This window comes from Notamacropus eugenii, chromosome 1 (assembly GCF_028372415.1).
Source record: "Notamacropus eugenii isolate mMacEug1 chromosome 1, mMacEug1.pri_v2, whole genome shotgun sequence".
Taxonomy (NCBI): Eukaryota; Metazoa; Chordata; class Mammalia; order Diprotodontia; family Macropodidae; genus Notamacropus; species Notamacropus eugenii.
The window spans coordinates 541,908,449-541,929,876 of record NC_092872.1 but is presented as its reverse complement, the minus strand read 5'-3'; the positions used below and the strand labels follow the sequence as shown (position 1 = coordinate 541,929,876).

The following is a 21,428-nucleotide window of genomic DNA, read 5'->3' as shown; positions in this document are numbered from 1 at the left end:
CATTAGCCTCCATCTGTTCCATTCTAATTTTGAAAGAACTATTTTCTTCAGTGAGCTTTTGAATTTCCTTTTCCATTTGGCTAATTCTGCTTTTGAAAGCATTCTTCTCCTCATTGGCTTTTTGAACCTCTTTTGCCAATTGAGTTAGCCTATTTTTAAAGGTGTTATTTTCTTCAGCATTTTTTTGGGTCTTCTTTAGCAGGGTGCTGACCTGCTGTTCATGCTTTGACTGCATGTCTCTCATTTCTCTTCCCAGTTTTTCCTCCACCTCTCTAACTTGATTTTCAAAATCCTTTTTGAACTCTTCCATGGCCTGAGCCCATTGAGTGGGCTGGGATATAGAAGCCTTGACTTCTGTGTCTTTGCCTGATGGTAAGCATTGTTCTTCCTCATCAGAAAGGAAGGGAGGAAATGCCTGTTCACTAAGAAAGTAACCTTCTATAGTCTTATATCTTTTCCCTTTTCTGGGCATTTTCCCAGCCAGTGACTTGACCTCTGAATATTCTCTTCACACCCACTTCACCTCCAGATCCTCCCAGCCAGCTCTTGGGGTCTGAAATTTAAATGCTGCTTCCCAGCCTCAGGGCTTTTGGCAGGGGCAGGGCTGCTATTCAGTGTGAGATTAAGTTCAGGTGGGGACAGGGCCACCTCACGGGCTCAGTTCCCTCAGGGGGTTTATGCAGAGACCTTCAACAATGGATCCAGGCTCCTGCCTGCTTGGGGAGCCCCTGTCTGCTCCCACCTCCGCTGCTGCCTCCCCTCTCGACCCGCCAAAGAGACCTTCTCACCGACCCCCATCACCTGTGGGTGGAGGGACCTGCCTGGCTGCTGGAGATCCCGTCCCTGAAGCCCACTCGGATCTTCTCCTCTCGGTGCCGCGGCTGCGGCAGGGCTGTGCTTGGCTCCCAGTCCTCGCCGCAGCGCAAAGGACCTTTTGCGAGAGGTTTGCAGGTCCTTCTGCAACAGAAGTCTCCTTCGCTCCAATGTTCTGCAGCCTCTGGTGCTGCAGAATTCACACTGAGTTGCTATTTACAGATGTTCTATGGGTTGTGGGTTTGGAGCTATGTATATGTGCGTCTTTCTACTCTGCCATCTTGGCTCCGTCCCCCGATTTTCTAGAATCAGTCAACAAGCAAGCATTTATTTAGCACCATGTGCTAGACATCTCGCACTCAACATGTCCAAAGCTGGTCTTTTATTTTCTCCCAAACTCCCTTTCCCAATTTTCTGATTTCTGACACAGGCACCACCAACTTTCTATTCACCTGGATCATGACCTTGAAATCATCCTCAGTTCTTCTTTCTTCTTCATCCTCCCCCTATGATATCTAATCATTTTCCAAGCTGTGTCAATTTTCTCTCCACATCTCTCATATCCACCCCTTTATCTATTTTCAAGGGCCACCATGCCTGTTCAGACCCTTATCCTACAACACCTGAGCTACTGCAATAGCCATCTAACTGGTTTCCATATTGGCAGTCTCTCTCTCCTCTCCATTTCTGCTTTATATAGCTATCTAATTGATATCCCTCAGGAGCTGATCATGTCACCGAAGTGTTTAAGAAGCTTGGTAGATAATGAGAATGAGAGGTAGCATGGGATAGTGAATAAATAGCTGGTCTTGGAGTCAAGAAGAATTGGGTTCAAATTCTACCTCTCGTATATACTGGCTCATATATCCTGGGCAAGTAACTTAATCTCTCAATGATCCAGATGTATTTCTAAGACCATAAATTGTAGGGAGTTCTATACACCAATGAAATCAAAGGTCTGGATTAAAATATCATAATAATAATAGAGAATGGGAGAGATTTCGAAAGACTAAAGAAAGGAAAATATTACCTCAATTTTCAAAAAAAGGAAGAGAATGGGGTCTTTACCACTATAAGCCAATGAATTTTATTCTAATTCCTGGCAAAATTCTAGAAAGTATTAATGGAATTGTTTGTGAATATTTAGAAATGAAAGCAGTGATTGTTAAGAACTAGCATGATTTCATCAAGAACAAGTCATGTCAGACTAATATTATTTCTATTTTTGACAATTATTAATCTAGTAGGTCAGGGAAAATTGTAGACAGTAGAAACCTTCCTTTTTTTTTTTTTTCATTAGATATTTTTATTCCATGAAATTGAAAGAGTGATTTTATTAAAGCATTTGTTCTACTTTCTTTTTTTTTTTTTTAATTTTTTTTATTTTTTTAATGTTTAACAATCACTGCCATACAGTTGCGATTTTTTCCCTCCCCACCCACCCCCCACTACCTCCCTCCCTCCCCACGACTGCATACAATTCTGTATAGATTCTACATATACTTTCCTATTGAGTATATTTTCACTATAGTCATGTTATGTAGTCAGACTAAGATAAATGAAAGAATCCGTATAACAAAATAACAAATCAGAACATGATACACAAACAGATACACATACACAAACATGATCTGCTACATTATGTGAGTGACTTCCATATTTCTCTCTCTGAGTGTGGAAGGCATTTTGCCTTGAGGTCCACCATTGGGATTTTTTTTTTTTTCAGAAGTTCTTGTGTTATTACAAAAATCTAAGTCTACCAGAAAAAACTCTCACACACTGTGGTTGTTGCTGCGCATAAAGTTCTCCTGGTTCTGCTCCTTTCACTCAGCATCAGGTCATATAAGTCCTTCCAGGCCTCTCTGAAGTCTTCTTGTTCATCATTTCTTATGGCACAATAGTACTCCATTACATTCATATACCATAATTTATTCAGCCATTCCCCAATTGATGGACATCCCCTTGACTTCCAGTTTTTGGCAACTACATAGAGTGCTGCTATAAATATTTTTGTACATGTGGGACCCTTTCCCATTTTTATGATCTCTTGGGGATATAGTCCTAGTAGCGATATTGCTGGGTCAAAGGGTATGCACATTTTTGTAGCCCTTTGGGCATAGTTCCAAATTGCTCTCCAGAATGGTTGGATGCGCTCACAGCTCCGCCAACAATGAATTAGTGTTCCAACTCTCCCACATCCTCTCCAGCATTTATCATTTTCTTGTTCTGTCATGTTTGCCAATCTTATAGGTGTGATGTGGTACCTCAGAGTTGTTTTGATTTGCATCTCTCTAACCAATAGTGATTTAGAGCATTTTTTCATATGATTATAGATAGCTTTAATTTCTTCCTCTGAAAATTGCCTGTTCATATCCTTTGACCATTTATCAATTGGGGAATGAGAAACCTTCCTTTTTAACAGATATGTGTAGTTAAGTAAAACAAATCAATGCACTGGATAAATCTGAACATTCATGTCCCATTCTGCTCCTGTAGGCCAGAATGAGAATCTACTGGAAGTATATTTCATTATCAGTTCATTATCAGTTTTTTGAAATCATGCCTGATCACTGCTTTGATCAAAATTTTGAAGTGTTGCATAGTTGTTTTCCTTTGCGTTATTGTGGCCATCATATAAATTGTTCTAATTCTGTTCAATTCACTGCACATCAGTTCATACAAGAATTTCTGTGTTTTCAAAGTTGTTCCATTTGTCATCTCTTATGGTACATGACATCTTGCAGCAAAAATTCTACCTCATTATACCAGGCTCAGGGTTAACTGGGTGGGAAACATTCTTGTTCAAAAGGAAGTAACACATGGGGAAACTGAGTTAAGAGGCTCCTATTTTAGGCCATGCCAACGTCATCCTTTTGCTCTTTTCCAGAGATAGATATCCACCTGTGGCAATTCAGGATTAATCCTTTGTGGCATTTCCCTTGAATGGTATACTGCTGACTTCAGACAATCATACCTGAAATCAAGACTCAGAGTAATATTAGATTACAGTCCCATGAGGTTTTACCTCATATAGCATGTTTCGCTAACTATAATTAGGCTGTATATAGTTATTAACAAATTACTCTCTTGTTGCACTAAAACTATTTAGCAAACAAAAATTTATCAGGCCTTCTAAAAATCATACAAAGATTTTATTTAATATTCATTTCTTCTATTATTTTCCTTTCTCAATTATAGCTTAAAACTTGTTTGATGTAAAAGGCAATCATTGGAATTTAACAAAGCAAGTATATTATGTTAATTCAATAATGAATATATGATAGTTTACTCAAAAAGAAGCTTTCAGAATACATTGGACAATTGCTGCAGGTCTCCAGACTAGCAGATATCCATCTCCTAAGTTATACTAACCCCTAAATCAAAATAAACCTTTAAGACTAGGGTCTGTAGAAACAATTCCAGGTATAACTTCATGATTATCATAATCACAAATTATTACACAAAATATTTCTATACTATAAATGCAGTGTAAAAATTTTTTCCCCATATTTTCCCCTTTATTTGAAGAGTGTTTTAATGGGGGTGGGGATCCTGTTTCCTAAATAAATCAATGCACAAATTATTTCACAGGGCTGGTAAGGTTTTTCTGACCTTGCTCAAGAAAATTGACAGATTTATATATAACAATATTTTTACAAAGCTTTTCTCCTGCTTACCTCCTCCTTTTTTTCCCAAAAGTGAACAGTTATTATTCCAACCCTTTCAAATATGCCCAATTAAAAGCTTCATAGATTTTGTCTAATAGCAATAGCCTCAACTAACCTAATCAATAATTTCACTGTATCTAAATCAAAAGGAAGTAAAATTTTCCAATGATACAATTTTTACCTTCCTTTTAACTGCATTTCTTATACAATTATTTCCCAGAATTTACAATACAAGGAAATTTAGAAACATGATAATATTCACAATACCATGACTTGAAAACATGAAACAAAACTCAGTGTAAGTCAGATGTCAATTTAGTCAAATGTACTTCCAAATTGCCTTTGTAAAGAAAAATCTTACATTGAAAAGTGCTTACCAAGTAGCATCATTATTTTTTTGGACACGTTGTAAATTCTGATCCTCCCCGTACCTAATTCTTAATAGATAAACTCTTACTCAAATGTAACTTTAAAAACATGTGCTAATGCAAAATTTGAGTTTATTTTTTAATATCTATTCTTTGAGATTACCTATACTTCCTCAGATAGTTCAGAGAGTTAAAAACTGACTGTGTATTAGTTTAAACTCTGCTTTTTCTGTGATTGTCCTTAAGCCACTTCAAGTCTGTATGTAATGTCTCCTCAGCTGGATTGTGAGTTCCCTGAGGTCAGGAACCAACTTATCTGTTCTCAGTAGTTTTAAGTTTTTTACTCAGCCCATGATGGACATTTGGTCAATGTTGGATGACAAGCTGAGTATTGCAGAGTATAGTCCAGGCCAAAACCAAAACAAAATAAAAACAAAAACAAAAAAACCCAGAGCTTACAATTCTGGATGAAAAATAATCATGCCAGCATTTCTTGCTCTTTAATCTGTACAAGGGGATCTTTTTTGTATCATGGATTCCTTTGGCAATCTGGTAGAGCCTTTGGACCTCCTCTGGAAAAAAAAAGTTTTTAAATCCATAAAATAAAATACAGAGGACTGCAAAGGAAATCAATTATATTCAAATACATTTATCAAAATATTTTTTTAAAAATGAGTTCATTGACCCTAGGTTAATAACTCCTGATCTTTACCCAGTTTAGCTGGGGCAAGGAGAAGCCAGAAGTTGGGCAAAAATCCTGGTAATTTCCACAGGATCATTGAGAAAAGTATGTTTTATCTTCTTCATAGATATAGATGGTACATTGTCGCACTTATTGGACAGGATGGGCACATTGAGTTAAAATCTACTGATTTCATTCTTCTTATGACTTGAATAATAAAGTCATATAGCTCTTTATGATTGGGAGTATTTTCCTCAAAGCAGGTGAACTATATAAACATTATCCTCATTTTAAAGAAACCCAAGTCTCAGAAGTTTCAAATGATTTTTAAAAAAATTTAGCTCTATAATTTAGTGAGTAAAGCAGGTGGTGCAGTGGATAGAGATCAGATCTGAAATCAAATCCAGCTTCAGATGCTTCTTAGCTGTGTGATCTTAGGCAAGTCATTTGAACTCTTCTTTGCCTCAGTTCTCCTGGTTGTAAAATGGGGATGATTAATAGCACTTACTTCACAGGGTTGTAGTAAAGATCAAATGAAAATATATTTATAAAGTACTTAACACAATGCTTGGAACATAGTAGGCACTTAGTAATTCCTTCTTTCCTCCCTCCTGGCTTCTGTAAAAGGTCATCCATTTCTCAAGTACATTTCTAAAGTACATTCACTTCTAAAGTACTATTTGATGAGATGACTCCTAGTCCTCAAAGAACATGCTCCTCAATCTTGGGCAGGACTCTACTCAACTAGTAGACCTAATTTCTGTTTAGAGCATAAACTAAATTCATTCTGAGTGAGCCCTTGCTCTGAGGGAAGGAACCCCTGTCTTTGTTTCCTTCCATTAGAGTTTAGGGTGACCAAGCTCATGAAGGAGAAAACCAGACAGAGAGGTTCAGATGGAGAAGGATTCCCCTGTCCACATTACCATATTACTGCAAGCTCCTGAGTCTCATGATTAAGCCTTGTTCTTAGCAGGAAACTGAAGACTTTTAGCTTTAGCAGGAGGAGCTGAAGACTGTTAGCTCCTCTCCACATTAAATGTCCACCAAAATGTTCATTTGTCAGGGGAATTCCCTTTCAGAAACTGTTTAAGGCCTGTCAGGGCATTACAGCATGTTTGGTTACCAAGAGAAACCACTGACTATCAATTTATTGATTTCTGGATAGCATAATTAGCAAATTGGTTATTAATTACCTAGAACACTGTTTCTTTGGGTTTATCATTCATTTCCCTTCCTTCCTTCTTTCCTTCCTTCCCTCCTTCCCTCCAATCTGAGAGAATTAGGATTAAAATTAGGTCTCCAAACTCCAAATCTAGTGTTCTTTTTGTTGTTTTAATATATTTTATTAATGTCTTTTGTCGTGGTCATTATGATGTAGTAGACCTCTGTCTACTGGACTTGGAGTTAGGAAGAACTCTTGACTTACTAGCTGTGTGACTTTGAGCAAGTTACTTAATCTCTCCAAACCTCAGTTTTCATCTGTAAAGTGAAAGAGCTGGACTTCTAAGATCCTTTGCAGCTTTAAATCTATGATCCTATAATCTTATGTTTTTCCATTGCCTCTCCAGATTGAACCCTCCTCCATGACAAAAAGCAACAACTACTAAGAAATATCGTCTTATATAGAAAGCTTCTATTTGACAATGTATACTGTATTTTTACCACACTTCTCTACTGGAGGAGGCGGGGGCATGGGGAGTGGTAGACTTTATCTCTTCTCCAGGACTACAATTAGTTTTTCCATCATTCATCATTCATTTTGCTTTTGGTGATCATTTATATTGCTAAAGCCATTGTGGATGTTGTTATCTTGATTTGGCTTATATCATTTTGCATCAGTTCATATAAATTTTCTGACATTTCTCTGACAAATCCAGTGTTTTTTTCACTGTCACAATACATCCCCAGTAGAGAATATAGGAGGTAGAGAGGGAATTTAAAATAATCTAAAGATAATGTCCTTAAAAAGAGGCTTTAATTGCATAAAATCATGTGAGTCTTTTTTTTACACTCAGGTTTACGATGAAGGCTGTAATAGGAGGCAGAGAATTTCCGGAAGGTAAAGGCAGATCCAAGAGAGAAGCAAAAAATAATGCTGCGAAGCTAGCTCTTGAGATATTAAAAAATGAGGTGAGCCATTTCAACTTTTTCTTTACAAGGGATAAACATTTTCTCTCAAATCTATTGTACACTTTGCCAGTGAGGAAAAATATCTGTGCAGAAGACACCTTCACATCTTCTTGTAGGTTTGTAAATCTGTACCTCTAAAGTAGCCTGCAGAACCAGTGGCCTGCCAAAGGATTTTTGGCACATCGAGAGAAATGTGCAAGCTGGCTTTGAAACATTCTAGAAGAGTATTTGACCAGGTGGAAACAATAGAAATGTAGCCAAAAACGAGCATCCATTTAAGGGATTTGAATCTTAACTTCAGTGGAAAGGGGACTAAGTAAATCAGAATCTAATATGGAATTAATGATACAGTCTCCCCTCAACAGCTATTTCCTTTATTGGGCGTTCTTAACATTTTTGCGCTGTGAAATTCTTCTCAGAATAATGTTTTTAAGTAATTTAAGGAAAGGCTAAATTTCATGTAGAAGATAGTAAAAAAGAAGGTGTAATTTATTTTTCCATATGTGTTCACAAACTCCCTGAAATCTATCTATAGATGTACCCCAGATGAAGAACTTCTTCCTTCATATTATAGCAATATATCTCAAAGACCATATAGTATGACCAGGAGTAATTATAACAGGAATGCAGGGCTGGTTCAATATTAGGAAAACTGTCAGCATAATTGACCATATCAATAGCAGTAACAACACAAATCATATCCATAGATGCAGAAAAAGCCTTTGACAAAATACAGTACCCATTTCTATTTAAAATACTAAAAATCTTAAGACTCAATGGAGCCTTTCTTAAAATTATAAGTAGTATTTATCTAAAACCAAGAGTAAATATTTTCTGTAATGAGAATAAACTTGAAGCCTTGACAGTAAGATAAGGGGTGTTGCAAGGATGTCCGTTATCATCACCGTTACTTAGTATTATACTAGAAATGTTAGTTATAGCAAAAAGACAACAAAAAGAAAGGAATGAAAATAAGCAAGGAAACAAAACTATCTCTTTTTCCAGGTGATATGATTGTATACTTAGAGAACCCTAAAGAATTAATTAAAAAACTAGTTGATACAATCAACAACTTCAGCAAAGTTACAGGATATAAAATTAACCTCCATAAATCATCAGCATTGATAAATACTGCCAACAAAGTCCAGCAGCAAGAGATAGAAAGAGAAATTCCACTTAAAATAATTGTAGACAATATAAAATACTTGGGAGTTTACCTGCCAAGAGAAATGCAGGGATTATATCAACAAAATTACAAAACATGTTTCACACAAATAAAGACAGATCTAAATAACTGGAGAATTATTAATTGCTCACATATAGTCTAAGCCAATATAATAAAAATGACAACTCTACCTAAATTAGTTTACTTATTCAGTGCCATAGCAACTGAATTACTAAAAAATTATTTTCTAAAGCTAGAAAAAACAGTAACCAAATTCATCTGGGAAGAAAAAAAGGTCAAGATTATCAAGGGAATCAATAAAAAGAAAATTTAGAAAGGCAACCTAGTATTTCTAGATTTCAAACTATATTACAAAGTGGTGATCATCAAAACAATCTAGTACTGGCTAAGAAATAGAGTGGTGGATCTGTGGAATAGATTAGATACATAATACATAGTAATAAGTGGTCATAGTAATCCAGTGTTTGATAAGCCCAAAGATTCAGATTTTTGGGATAAGAACTCAGAATTTGACAAAATTTACTGGGAAAACTGGAGAGTAATTTGGCAGAAATTAAACCAGAAAGAAAGAGAAAGAAAAAATAATCTCCTTTCTTTTTTTCATGTTCAGTCACGTCCAACTCTTTGTGACCCAATTTGGGTTTGTTTTGTCTTTTGATTTTTGTCAAAGGTACTGAAGTGGTTAGTCATTTCTTTCTTCAGATTATTTGCAGATGAGAAAACTGAGATAAATAGGATTAAGTGGCTTGTCCAGTATCACACAACCAGTATGTGTCTAAGGCTGGGTTAGAATTCAGGTCCTCCTGACTCCAGCACTCTATGCACTGTGCCACCTAGCTGCTCTTTTTTCCTTATCTCTCTTTATCTTTGCCTTTTCCAACCTATGGTGAGTTGTGGAGACAGAAAGAAAGAATCTCATAGTTTTTCTCCTTATCTCCTACTGAGAGTCTGATCAAAGATCAGTAAATCAGAGAATAAATAGATCTGGTTCAAGATTTTATTAGTCTCCCCTCACCCTTCTAAGTTCTTTTTCTGTGCTGTCTCACAGCAGCTTTTATGGGTGAGGAGGTACTAGTTCAGCCTTACTGAAGACACCCTAATTCCCACCCACCTCTATCTCCCCCATTATGGTAAATATTTATCCCTATTATCCACAACCAACAATGTGGAGGGGGTTTGGTTGTCCCTTCTCAGGCTCCCCTTCTTGGCTTTCAAAACCTCGCTTTCCCTTCCTTAGTCTTTTATCCTCAGACTTTTCCCTGGAAGGTGTTCTGGTTTTAGTTGTATTGATAATGAAGGCATCTCATTTTTATCCAGGCTGTTGATCATTAAGTTTTGTTTAATATGCACTGGCTCTAATACCTCAAGGTACTAACTATCCTTTATCTGACTGAATTTTCTTTTCTTTTCTTTTCCCACTACTTTCCCAGTCCCTACCACTTAGTGAAGCTCAGTAGATACAACTCGGCAGGGTTCTCATGCCCAAGCTTTAGCAGCCTGTCTGCCCAGGAGTCTTGAGGAGGCATCCCACACCTGGTTCCATCAAGAATACCAATATTCCTTTGCAAATGAGGGATACCTCCCAACAAGCTCCTTCCTTACCCTGCTCTTTGTGCTGTCATTCCGCTTCTGTTCCTTGTGCATAAATGAGATAGAAAAAAAGGAAAATTTGGATTTAGGACCTATTTATCCTTATCTTACTTGAGTTTAGGGGGTTAAATTCTCCCATCACAGCATGGCTGACTGACCCAAGGGGAGTCTGTTCCTGGCTGCCATGGAACAAAGGCCCAATTTGCTGGCTGCAGGAGTCAGAATAAATTCCCTAATGATCACCTCCAGGTGAAGTCTCATCCTAACTGGCTTGCCAAAAATTGTTTAAAAAGACTTTTTCTTTGGGCTTGTGCCCTCAATAATGAAGCAAATGTTGGTAGAGAAAATTAAAAGGAATTTATTAAGCACCTGATGGCAACAAGACTGACTCAGCACAAATTTTCAACATAGCTTCTAAAGGATATAAAGACTGGCTTTATTGTTCAGAGCCCATTTGTTCCTGATTTGGTAGCCCCTGCTTGTTCTTATACTTTGAAGAATTTTTTAAAGTTGGGAGAGACCCTATAAGCAGTAATGTAGTATAACCTATACTTGAAAGATAACCCTACCGTAGCATACCATAGTTATGCAGCCTGTTAGAAGACTTCTGAGGAGGCCCATTGCCTCCAGAGTTCAACTCATTCCACTTTTGGACAGCTCTAATCAAGAGGAGGGTGGCAGCTAGGGGGCACAGTGGATAGAGTTTCAGGTCTAGAGTCAGTAATATCTGAGTTTAAATCCAGCCTCAGACACTTACTAGCTGGGTGATCCTGGGTCAGTTACTTAACCCAGTTTGCCTAAGTTTCCTCATCTGTAAAATGATTTGGAGAAGGAAGTGGCAAACCACTTCAATATCTTTGCCAAGAAAACCCCAGATGTGGTCACAAAGAGTTGAGCATGACTGAACAACAATGTCAAGCCAAAGTTTTTCTTCTCCTCAAGCCTCCATTTACCTCTTTTACCTTCCACCTGTTGCTGCTGGTTCTGCCCTCTGGGATCAGACAGGAGCTTTGCAGTCCCTGTTCCACATAAGAGCTGCTTAAATACTTGAACACAACTATCATATCTTCTTGAAGTCTTCTTATCTGTGTCTTACACATCCCTAGTTTCTTTAGTCCTCATATGGCATAAACTCAAGACTTTTTATTTCCTGGTTGCCTTCACTGGATACTTCCCATCTTGTCAATGCATTTCCCAAACTGTAGTCACCAGAATTCCAGCTCTGGTATGACCTAGGTAGAGCACAGAAGTATTACCCCTTCCTTAGTTCTGTAAGCTGTATCTCTTCACACAGTCCTAGGCAGCATAAGCTATATACATACATACATATATACACATACATACATATATGTATTTGGCTGCCACATTGAATTGCTGACTCATTAAGAGAGAGACACACATATGAATGGGCACATGCATGCACAGAGAGAGAGAGAGAGAGAGAGAGAGAGAGAGAGAGAGAAACTTCTAACTATTATTGTATTCCTGTGAATCAATACTTCAGGCATGGAGTATCCTGAAATGCTGTCCTCTGGAAGCAGTTCCACTCATTTAGAAGACAAGTCTGGTCTGCTTGAACCTGAGGGAGGTTAAATGATTTGCTCAGAGCTACTAAGTATCAGAGGCAGGATTTGCACCCAAGTCTTTCTAACTTTATGTCCAGTTCACTGTTCATTTCACAATGCTGCTTCATTCCTATGCATACCTTAGTGAAAATACAATTTTGATTCACATTTACTGAGTTATATATAGGAAAACCATTTTTTAGCAGAAATCTGCAGTGATGTTTTACATGCTCATGTAGTCATGTTATTCAGAAAAAACTGAGGAATCAAAATTCATTTTTGTTACACAATGTTTTTATTTCATAGGATGTGAGCTCTTCATCATTACCTATGCCACTGAAGCCAGCAGAAGCCTCAGAAGCAAAAATGTCATCCGCTGTAAATTATATAGACCTTTTAAATAACTACAAACTGAAGGAAAAAGTCACTGTAGATTTTGTTATAAGGAGTGTGTGTGAACCTTCTGGTATTCCAAGGTGAGGTGTCATTTTACCTTTTTTCTGCTATGTGTTAATAATATGGTCTCTCTTTTTAAAATAAGTATTTCATGTTATGTTACTGTGTGCGAAGGGCTTGCCATGATTATTAGCAACTAAGGACAGAGTTGCAGATTGGTAAAGATTAAAGTTGCTTGCTTGGTTTGGGCCTCCCAAGGGGGAGTGTGTGTGTGTGTGTGTGTGTGTGTGTGTGTGTGTGTGTGTGTGTGTGTGTGTGTGTGTGTGTGTCTGAGTGTGTGTGTGTGTGTGTGTGTGTGTGTGTGTGTGTGTGTGTGTATAGGGGAAAGTGTCACCTTGATGAGGTTCCCCCGAGGAGTCAAGAACAAAGTTCTCAGCTTTGCAAGTTCAGAAACTCAATTTTGTTAGTCTGCTTAGAAGCAGTCAAGCTCTAGGGAATGAATTCATGTTAATCAAACTTACGAAACTAATTTATAAATGAGAATGCCCATTTTGTTCATTTAAAATGGGAGCTATATCTGGCAAGAGAAGAGGTACCTGTTATTTGCATGGGACATGCCCCCTGTTTGAGTGGTACCTCCAGGAGAACAAAATATAGATCAGGACATTTTTAGAGAGCACAGAATTAGAGCAAAGGAAGTTGGACATTCTTAAAGAGATTCAGTTCATTGAATGTTCATTAAGCCCTATGCTATGTGCAGGGCATTGTCTTGGGTACTAAATGTATAAAGACAAAAAAATAACATAGGCAGTATGCTTTTATTAAGTACCTGCACTGTGCTAAGTACTTTGGACACAAAGAAAGGCAAGGCAGACCCTCTTTTCAAGGACTTCACAGTCCAATAAGGGAGACAATATAGAAACAACTATGTGCAATCAGGGTAAATTGGAGATATTAAACAGAGGGAAGGCACTAGCATTAAGTGGAATCAGAAAAGGCTTCCAATAGGAGGTAAAATTTTAGCTGTGACTTGAAGGAAGCCAAGAGGCAGAGATGAGGAGGAAGAGTATTTGAGGCATGGGGAACAATCAGTGAAAATATCTGAAATCTGAAGATGGAGTGTCTTATTAGAAGAACACTGGATCCCTGGATCACAGAAGTGGTGTTATGGCTTACAGTTTTTTATGGGGATTCACATACATATATGTGTATATATACACACACACACATATATATATATATATATATATATATATATACACACACATACACACATATAAATTTATATACATAAATAAGTGTGATACAAAGAACACTGTAATGGAGCAAAGAAGAGAGTGAGACCTCTAGGAAAATTTGAGAAGAAAGAAATCACTTTCACTGGGAGGTCAGCATCATCTACAATGCCTTTCTTCCTCTTTCATTTCCTCCCCTTTCTAATTCATCCTCCACAGTTGCCAAATTGATATTTTTAAAGCACAAAGAGACCAGGTCGATGCCCTCTTTAACGTGCATCAGTACTACCTATTGCCCCTAGGATAAAATACAAACAATTTTCAGTGTTCAGAACCCTTCATAGTCTGGCTTCAACTTGGGTTCCCAGACTGATTTAACATTCTTCCCCCTAACACAGTCTGTGTCCTAGTCCAACTGGCCAACTTCATGTTCCCCATACACAGCACTGTCTCTGGGCCTTTGCACAAGCTCTCCCCCATTTCTGGAATGCTGTTTCTCTCCTCATCTCTAGCTGTTGGAATCGGTAGCTCCCTTCAAAGCTCAGCTTGAATTCTACTACCTACAAGAGGACTTTAGAGATTCCCTAAGTCATTAAATGGCTCATTAGCAGGACCAGAATTGCTGTGTGAAGAGCTGGCTTAGCTTGTCAGTATTGCTCTTTACCACCATCTAGAGCTTGAAAAAGGAAAATTCCACATAGCCCAAACACATTTGAGGAGCTTTGCAGGATCCTCAGTTTAACTGCTGGTCACTGCAATGGTTTTAACACTGTGTCAGGACCCAGGAAAGTAAGCAGATCTCCAGTGCTGCAGATCCCATGTTTACCTGCTGTTTCATTGAAACACTATAATGCTACTGTTTACTTAAAGAGCCTAACTAAACTTCTGTGGCCTGAGATAGATGAGAGAAGTGGCTTTGTGCATCAGGAGAACAGAGACTCATAAGAGCAGATGACATTTAATTCAAGCAGGATGTTTCCTTTCCCCTCCCCCCCAGGAAATAGTATTTTATTTTCTCCAATTACATGCAAATATAGTTTTCAACATTCATTTTTTATAAGATTTTGAGTTCTAAATTTTTCTCCCTCCTTGCCATCTACCCTCCTCAAGAAGCTACGTAATCTGATATAGATTATATATGCGTAGTCATGTTAAACATATTTCCATACTAGTCATGTTGTGAAAGAAGAAACATAACAAAAGAGAAAAGCCATGAAAAACAAGAAACCAAGTGAAAATAGTATGCTTCAATCTGCATTCAGACTCCATAGTTCTTTCTCTGGATGTGAATAGCATTTTCTGTCATGAATATTTTGGAATTGTCTGGGATCCTTGCATTGTTGAGAAGAGCTAACTCAGTCATAGTTAATCATCCTCACAATGTTGCTGTTACTGTGTAAAATGTTCCTCCAATTCTGACCACTTCCCTTGGCCTCAGTTTATGTGTCTTTCCAGGTTTTTCTGAAATCTATTGGCTCATCATTTCTTGTAGCACAGTAGTATTCCATTACATTCATATACCACAACTTGGTCATCCATTCCCCAATTGATGGACATTCCCTCAATTTCCAATTCTTTGCTGCCACTTAAGAGCTGCTATAAATATTTTGGTACATGTAGATCCTTTTTCCTTTATTATGATCTTTTTGGAATATAGTATTGGGATCTAGTGTTGGTATTACTGGATCAAAGACTATACACAGTTTGAGTGCCCTTTGGGCATAGTTCCAAATTGCTCTCCAAAATTGTTAGATCAGTTAACAACTCCACCAATGATGCCTTAGTGTCCCAATTTTCCCATCTCTTCTCCAATATTTATCATTTTCCTTTTCTGTCATATTAGCCAATCTGATAGGTGTGAAGTGGTACCTCAGAGTTATTTTAATTTGTATTTCTATAATCAATAGTGATTTAGAGTGTTTTTATATGACCATAGATAGCTTTAATTTCTTCATCTGAAAACTGGCTGTTCATATCCTTTGACCATTTATCAGTTGGGAGATAACTCATAAATTTGACTCATTTCCCCATGTATTTGAGAAATGAGGCCTTTACCAGAAACATTTGCTGTAAAAATTGTTTCCATCTTCTTTCCTTTTAATCTTGGTTGCATTGGTTTTGTTTGTGCAAACCTTTTTTAATTTAGTGTAATCAAAATTATCCATTTTGCATTTCATAATATTCTCTATCTCTTGTTTGTTTGTATCTCTTGTATCTATCTTATCCATAGATCTGACAGGTAAACTATTCTTTGTTCTTCTAATTTAGCTTATGGTGTCACCTATTATGTCTAAATCATATACCCATTTTGATCTTATCTTTGTGTATGGTGTGAGATGTTGGTCTAAGGTAAGAAAGAAACCATGGATATCCATGCCAGAAGTCATTAGTTGCCTCATTGGTTTGCCATTACATCAATCAGATGTTAAGCCTTTAAAGTTGTTTTTCTTTATAACCCTGATAAACTCCTAGAAAATGTTATATTTACTGGATGGCTCCATTTCTTCACTACCCACTGTCTCTCTTCCACTTTCTTTTGTCCTGAAGATTCAATGAAGAAAGGTGGATTTCAAGAACTGTTTGAGTAAAGGAAAGGAGATGGCCTTTTAGTTGGGCAGGGTCATTAGTTCTTGGTATATAGGAAATGACTCAAAAGTAGAATTTAGTTTATTCCAATTCAACATGCACTTATCAAGGGCATTTATTAAGTGATAGATTTGTAATCAGAGGACATAGGTTTGAATCTATGTTTTGTTATTTCCTATGAGACTTTGAGTGGATTATCGTGATTCTTTTTCTGACTTCTCCTCTATCACTGTGGTGAAACTGCTTCCCAAAAGGTCAATATTTACTTCCTTATTGTAGAATCCAAAGTCTTTTCTACACATGAAGACCTGGGTTCAAATCAGTCCTCAGACACTTAGCTATGTGACTTTGATCGAGTCACTTAAACTCTACTTGCCCCAGTTTCCTCAACTCTAAAATGGGAATAATAGCCCCTACCTTTTAGGGTTGTTGCAAGGATGAAATAAGATAATAATTGTAAGTCTCTTAACACAATGCCTGGCACATAGTAAGTGCTCGGTAAATGTTTGTTTCCTCCCTATTGAATAGATTTTATTTTGTGACAGCAGATTTTAAAGGGTTAAGAGAAAGAATGGGTAGGATTTTTCATGCTAAAACTCCATAGAAGGTGTGAGACAAAAAGGGATAGGAAATTCTAAAAAAATGAAATACTGAGAACATAAATAATTTCAGTGAGGAAGAAATGAGGCAAAAATTCTGAAAACATAAATAATTTCAATTAGGAAGAGGTAAGGCAAACAGAGAGGGTGCACTATGGATTCAGAAGTCAATTTCAATTTTTAAAATTCATGTGTAGATGATAGAATTAAGGGCAGGTAACTAAGGATGAATATAAAAGTGTGACCCTGACCTATAAGAATAGTGTCAGGCATACCAAAGCTCAGAATGGTCGGAGGCTGGCAATGAATATATTTTTGGTCAATGTTCAGGAAGAAAAGGGAATCCAGAAAGGGACAGGACCAATGTTCAGTGTCCATTTGAACTACTAATCAGTGGAGCATGGATCAATGGAGAAATCACAGAAATATTCAACTCTTATTTTCCTCTTTTTCCCCTTTTCTGCAAGGGAGAATGTCATTTGGGCTAGGGAAAAAAGAGAGTAAAAATGACTATTGAGGAATTAAAACCTTTTGTTTTTACCCTTGTATACCTAGATCCTGCTATAATGCTTTGCACAAACAAATATTTAATACATGTTTGCTGCTTGAGCAAATTGAGACTCAAAAGTTAAGTGATTTTCTGAGGGTCACACAACTCTTGCATAGATATTTAAAGGCTGAACCAGTATTTGGGCCTTGGTTCTCTTCTGATTGACTCTTCAGGACTATCAGAACAGGTGATATAGAACAAGCCCTATTTATATCATGGTGGTGGTATTGTTAAAGTAATGCCCCTCCCCTACCCCAAAGCAATAATAATACTAGTAATTGTAATAATAATATCTAATATTTATATAAGCTGTATAAGCTTTGGGGCTTTCAAAATCATGAGATCATAAGCTACACTTCCTTTATTTGTTGCTGAGCTTTCCCAGCAGTTCTGAGGCAAAATGGAGGACACTGAAGTGTTTTGAATAACTTCACAGTTAATCAAGATGCTCCTGTTTCATCACATGATTAGCTGACCAGAACCAGTTACAAAATGTCTATGCATACAGAATGTCTATGCATATGTATTTTTCTTATGTTCTTTGTCACGATGATTCTCCTGGAAGTAGCTCTCCAGTGTCCTCCATGTAGACAGATGACATCTTAGGTAGTGTAGACATGCACACAAGGATGTATAAGGGCATGTGTTTTGCCCATGTAGATGTTGTGTGCCAACGTTTGTCTAGATGTATGTCACAAGGAGGTAAGGATAGATGTTTCTAGCATCTCCTCCTCCCACTGTTCTCCAAAGGAGATTTTGATTGCTGCCAGGAAGGAAGGCAAGAGGTAAGGCCAAATGCTGGCAACTCTGCTTTTCCTAAGAGAAAAGAAGTTCCAGGCTAGGATTTTATCTGTTTGCTCTCTTAAATATTGTTAGTTTAGGGGAAGTAATTTTGAGGTTCAAGTTGCACTGTTGGTAAAGATATCTTTTAATGGGAAAGGAAAGCTCCAATCTAAATATCCAAAGCTTGAACCCCTTCCCACCAAGATCCAATTCCCTAATAAACACACATAACAAGTAGTAAATAACCTCATTTCTCAAAGTCGATAGCAAAACAGAAATCAGAGAAAGTATATATAGGAGAATATATACCAAAAAATACAGAGTGAATGAACTCTCCCACTAGGAGTGAGATTACTCAACTGAATTAAGAGAATCTCAGTTCTTACCCAAGGGGAAATTCCCCAAAGTCTCTAGTGTAGCAGGTTGAAGATCTGGACTTGATAAAGATTGTCTGTTTCTCTACATGTCAGCTTCTTTTCAGAATCTTTCTCTCCCTTCAGGATCTTAAAGAGATGTTGGAATGGTGCATCTTCTCTCTCAAAGCTGGAAGCCTGACCAAATCTGTGTTTTCTCTAACTCCCACCAATTCCTCCCACCTTTCATACAAGCACAGGGCATTGAGTAATTAATCTCCACAAATGAGGAGAGTCCTATGCAATTGGCTCTTTGAGCCAAGGGTTATGATTTTGCAAAAAGATAAAGAACTCCTATCAATTCAGAGTATCTGAGCTGAGATTCATTTTTTCATGTGACTAGTGCTCTAGAATTAAAAACTTAACAATATTACTTAACAAATTTTCATCCAAAGGATTAGGTTTTATGATCAAAATAGTCATGTTCCTGTGATTTCTGCTTGTTAAATATGACCCAAGACTTCCAATAAAGTAGAAGGGAAAGTTGGAAATTGCTTGGAGGATGGAAACAGGCTAGCACAAACAAGTTTAGTCGTTTACATAAAAACAATTCAGTCACACTATTGGAAATTTTAAACTATAGAGCACAGGTTATTTATTTAAATTTAGTTTTTGGTGATATCATTTGTTTTTATATAATCTACATTTCTCAGCATGTCTTTTTCCTCTTCCTCCATCCCAGAGTCATCTCATATAACAAGAAATAGAAAAGAGGAAAAAAAATTTTGGCCAAACACCTCAAAAAATTCTGACTATACACAGTGTTCTACAAATTCTGATTGTATGCAGTGCTCCAAATCCATTGTCTCCCACCTCTGCAAGCTGAGATGATCCCTTGTCTTTCCTAAATGGAAAATGAACTTTATCCCACAAAGTCATCTTTGGGAACCTATCCTTCATGCTGCAACCAAACTTATCTTCCTCATTACCAGAGAAGTAGTTTGATATAATAGAAAGAGTGCCCAGTTTCCTTATTGTTGTCACTCTTTTGTAGTAGTTCTTATTGTCTTCCAAATTAAACTCATCAAATTCCTTAACCTGACTTGAGAATATGACACCATCCTACCTTTGCAACATTATCTCATGTTATTATCCCTTTGTGTTCTCTAAACTAGAGTCAAACTTGTCTCTTCAAATGAATTTTCCCCTACCTGCATTCCTGCTTCCATGCCTACATCTATATCTCACCTCGAAATTGTTTTCAGAAATTTTTTCAGGATACAAGGATACGTTCAGTGAATTGTTACTTAAGATAAAACTGGAGATGAAAGAAAAAGTTATGATCTCCATTAGAATACAAGTTCTTCTATGCCCAAAGGACTACAAAAATGTGCATCCCCTTTGACCTAGGAGTATCTCTTTTGGGACTCTATGCCAGAGAGATCATAGAAATGGGAAAGGGATCCACATGTACAAAAATATTTATAGCAGCTCTTTTTGTGGTGGCCAAAAACTGGAAATCAAGGGGATGCCCATCAATTGAGGAATGGCTGAACAAGTTGTGGTATATGAATGTAATGGAACACTGCTATACTATGAGAAACGATGAACAGGAAGACTTCAGAGAGGCCTGGAAGAACTTATATGAACTGATGCTGAGTGAAAGGAGCAGAACCAGGAGAACTTTGTACTCACCAACAAACACAGTGTGCAAAGAATTCTTCTGGTAGACTTAGTACTTCATTGCAATGCAAAAACTTAAAAAATTTCCAATGGACTCTTAAGGCAAAATGCCTTCCACATCCAGAGAAAAACTATGGAATTGGATCACAGAATGAAGCAGACTATTTTCTCTTGTGTTATGTTTTGTTTTGTTTTATGGTTTCTCCCATTCATTTTAAGTCTTCTGTGCAACATGTATTTAATAGGAATGTGTGTGTAGGACCTATATAAGATTGTGTGCCATCTTAGGGAGGGAGTGGGCAGGAAGTGGGAAAAGAGGGGGAGGGAGAGGAAAAAAATCTAAGATATATGGAAGTGATTGTCGAACACTGAAAACAAATAAAATAATTTAATTAATTAAAAAATTTTGAAAAAAAGAATGCAAGTTCTTTGAGAATATGGATGATTTCATTCTTTGTGCTTGTATCTCCAGCACCTAGCATAATGCCTGGGACATAGCAGGTCCTTAATAAATACTTGTTGATTGATTGGTTAAATGCATCTTCTAGAAGTGCCTAATCTACTACTAGTGCCCTGTGTCCAAATTTCTTCCTTTTCACTCCCACTGCCTCTTGAATCCTGCTAATCCTTGAAGTCCAACTCTTCTTCTGAAGCCTTTAAATATGAACTTTCCTAGGAAGACTTCACTGATCTCCACAGTCATTAGTGACATTTTTCCCTCTGATCTCATATAACATATTGCTTCTGCCTTTCTCCTGTACTTGTATTGTATTGTGGAATTTTTTGGGGGGTTCTGTGATGCCCCCTTACTAAATTGTGAACTCCATTAGAACAGGGACCATGACTGGTTTAAAGTTTGTGTCTCCTTCAGTGCCTCGCACAGTGCTCTGAATACAGCAGACACTTAATAATTACTTAATTGAATTGATGGTATTTTATAAGTATATGATAATGGGGATTATTTTAGGTTGGACTAGATGATAGCTGGCATACTAACTCTCAAATCCTGAGATTCTATGGTTCTGGAACATTAAAGAAAAGAGATTTTAGTTTGAGATCTATTGATGTATAAGTAATCATCTAGATGAAGTAGTAGATAGAGTGTTGGAATTGTAGTCAGAAAGAACTGAGTTTGAATCCTGTTTCAGAACTTATCAGCTATATAACTCTGGGCAAAGGCATTTAACCTCTCTGAACCTCAGTTTCCTCATTTATAAAGTGGGGATAATACTAGCACTTAC

At 37.3% G+C, this 21,428-nt stretch overlaps 1 protein-coding gene across 2 annotated transcripts in view; it reads left to right on the top strand.

The window, feature by feature from the left end:
* EIF2AK2 (eukaryotic translation initiation factor 2 alpha kinase 2) overlaps positions 1 to 21,428 on the top strand; it is an 88,329-nt gene that overhangs the window by 7,267 nt on the left and 59,634 nt on the right. For both annotated transcript variants that reach the window (XM_072634165.1, XM_072634164.1), the window contains exons 3-4: positions 7,547 to 7,661; positions 12,309 to 12,478. In XM_072634165.1, the coding sequence (XP_072490266.1) occupies positions 7,547 to 7,661; positions 12,309 to 12,478 (285 nt within the window). The remainder of the gene's footprint in view (positions 1 to 7,546; positions 7,662 to 12,308; positions 12,479 to 21,428) is intronic.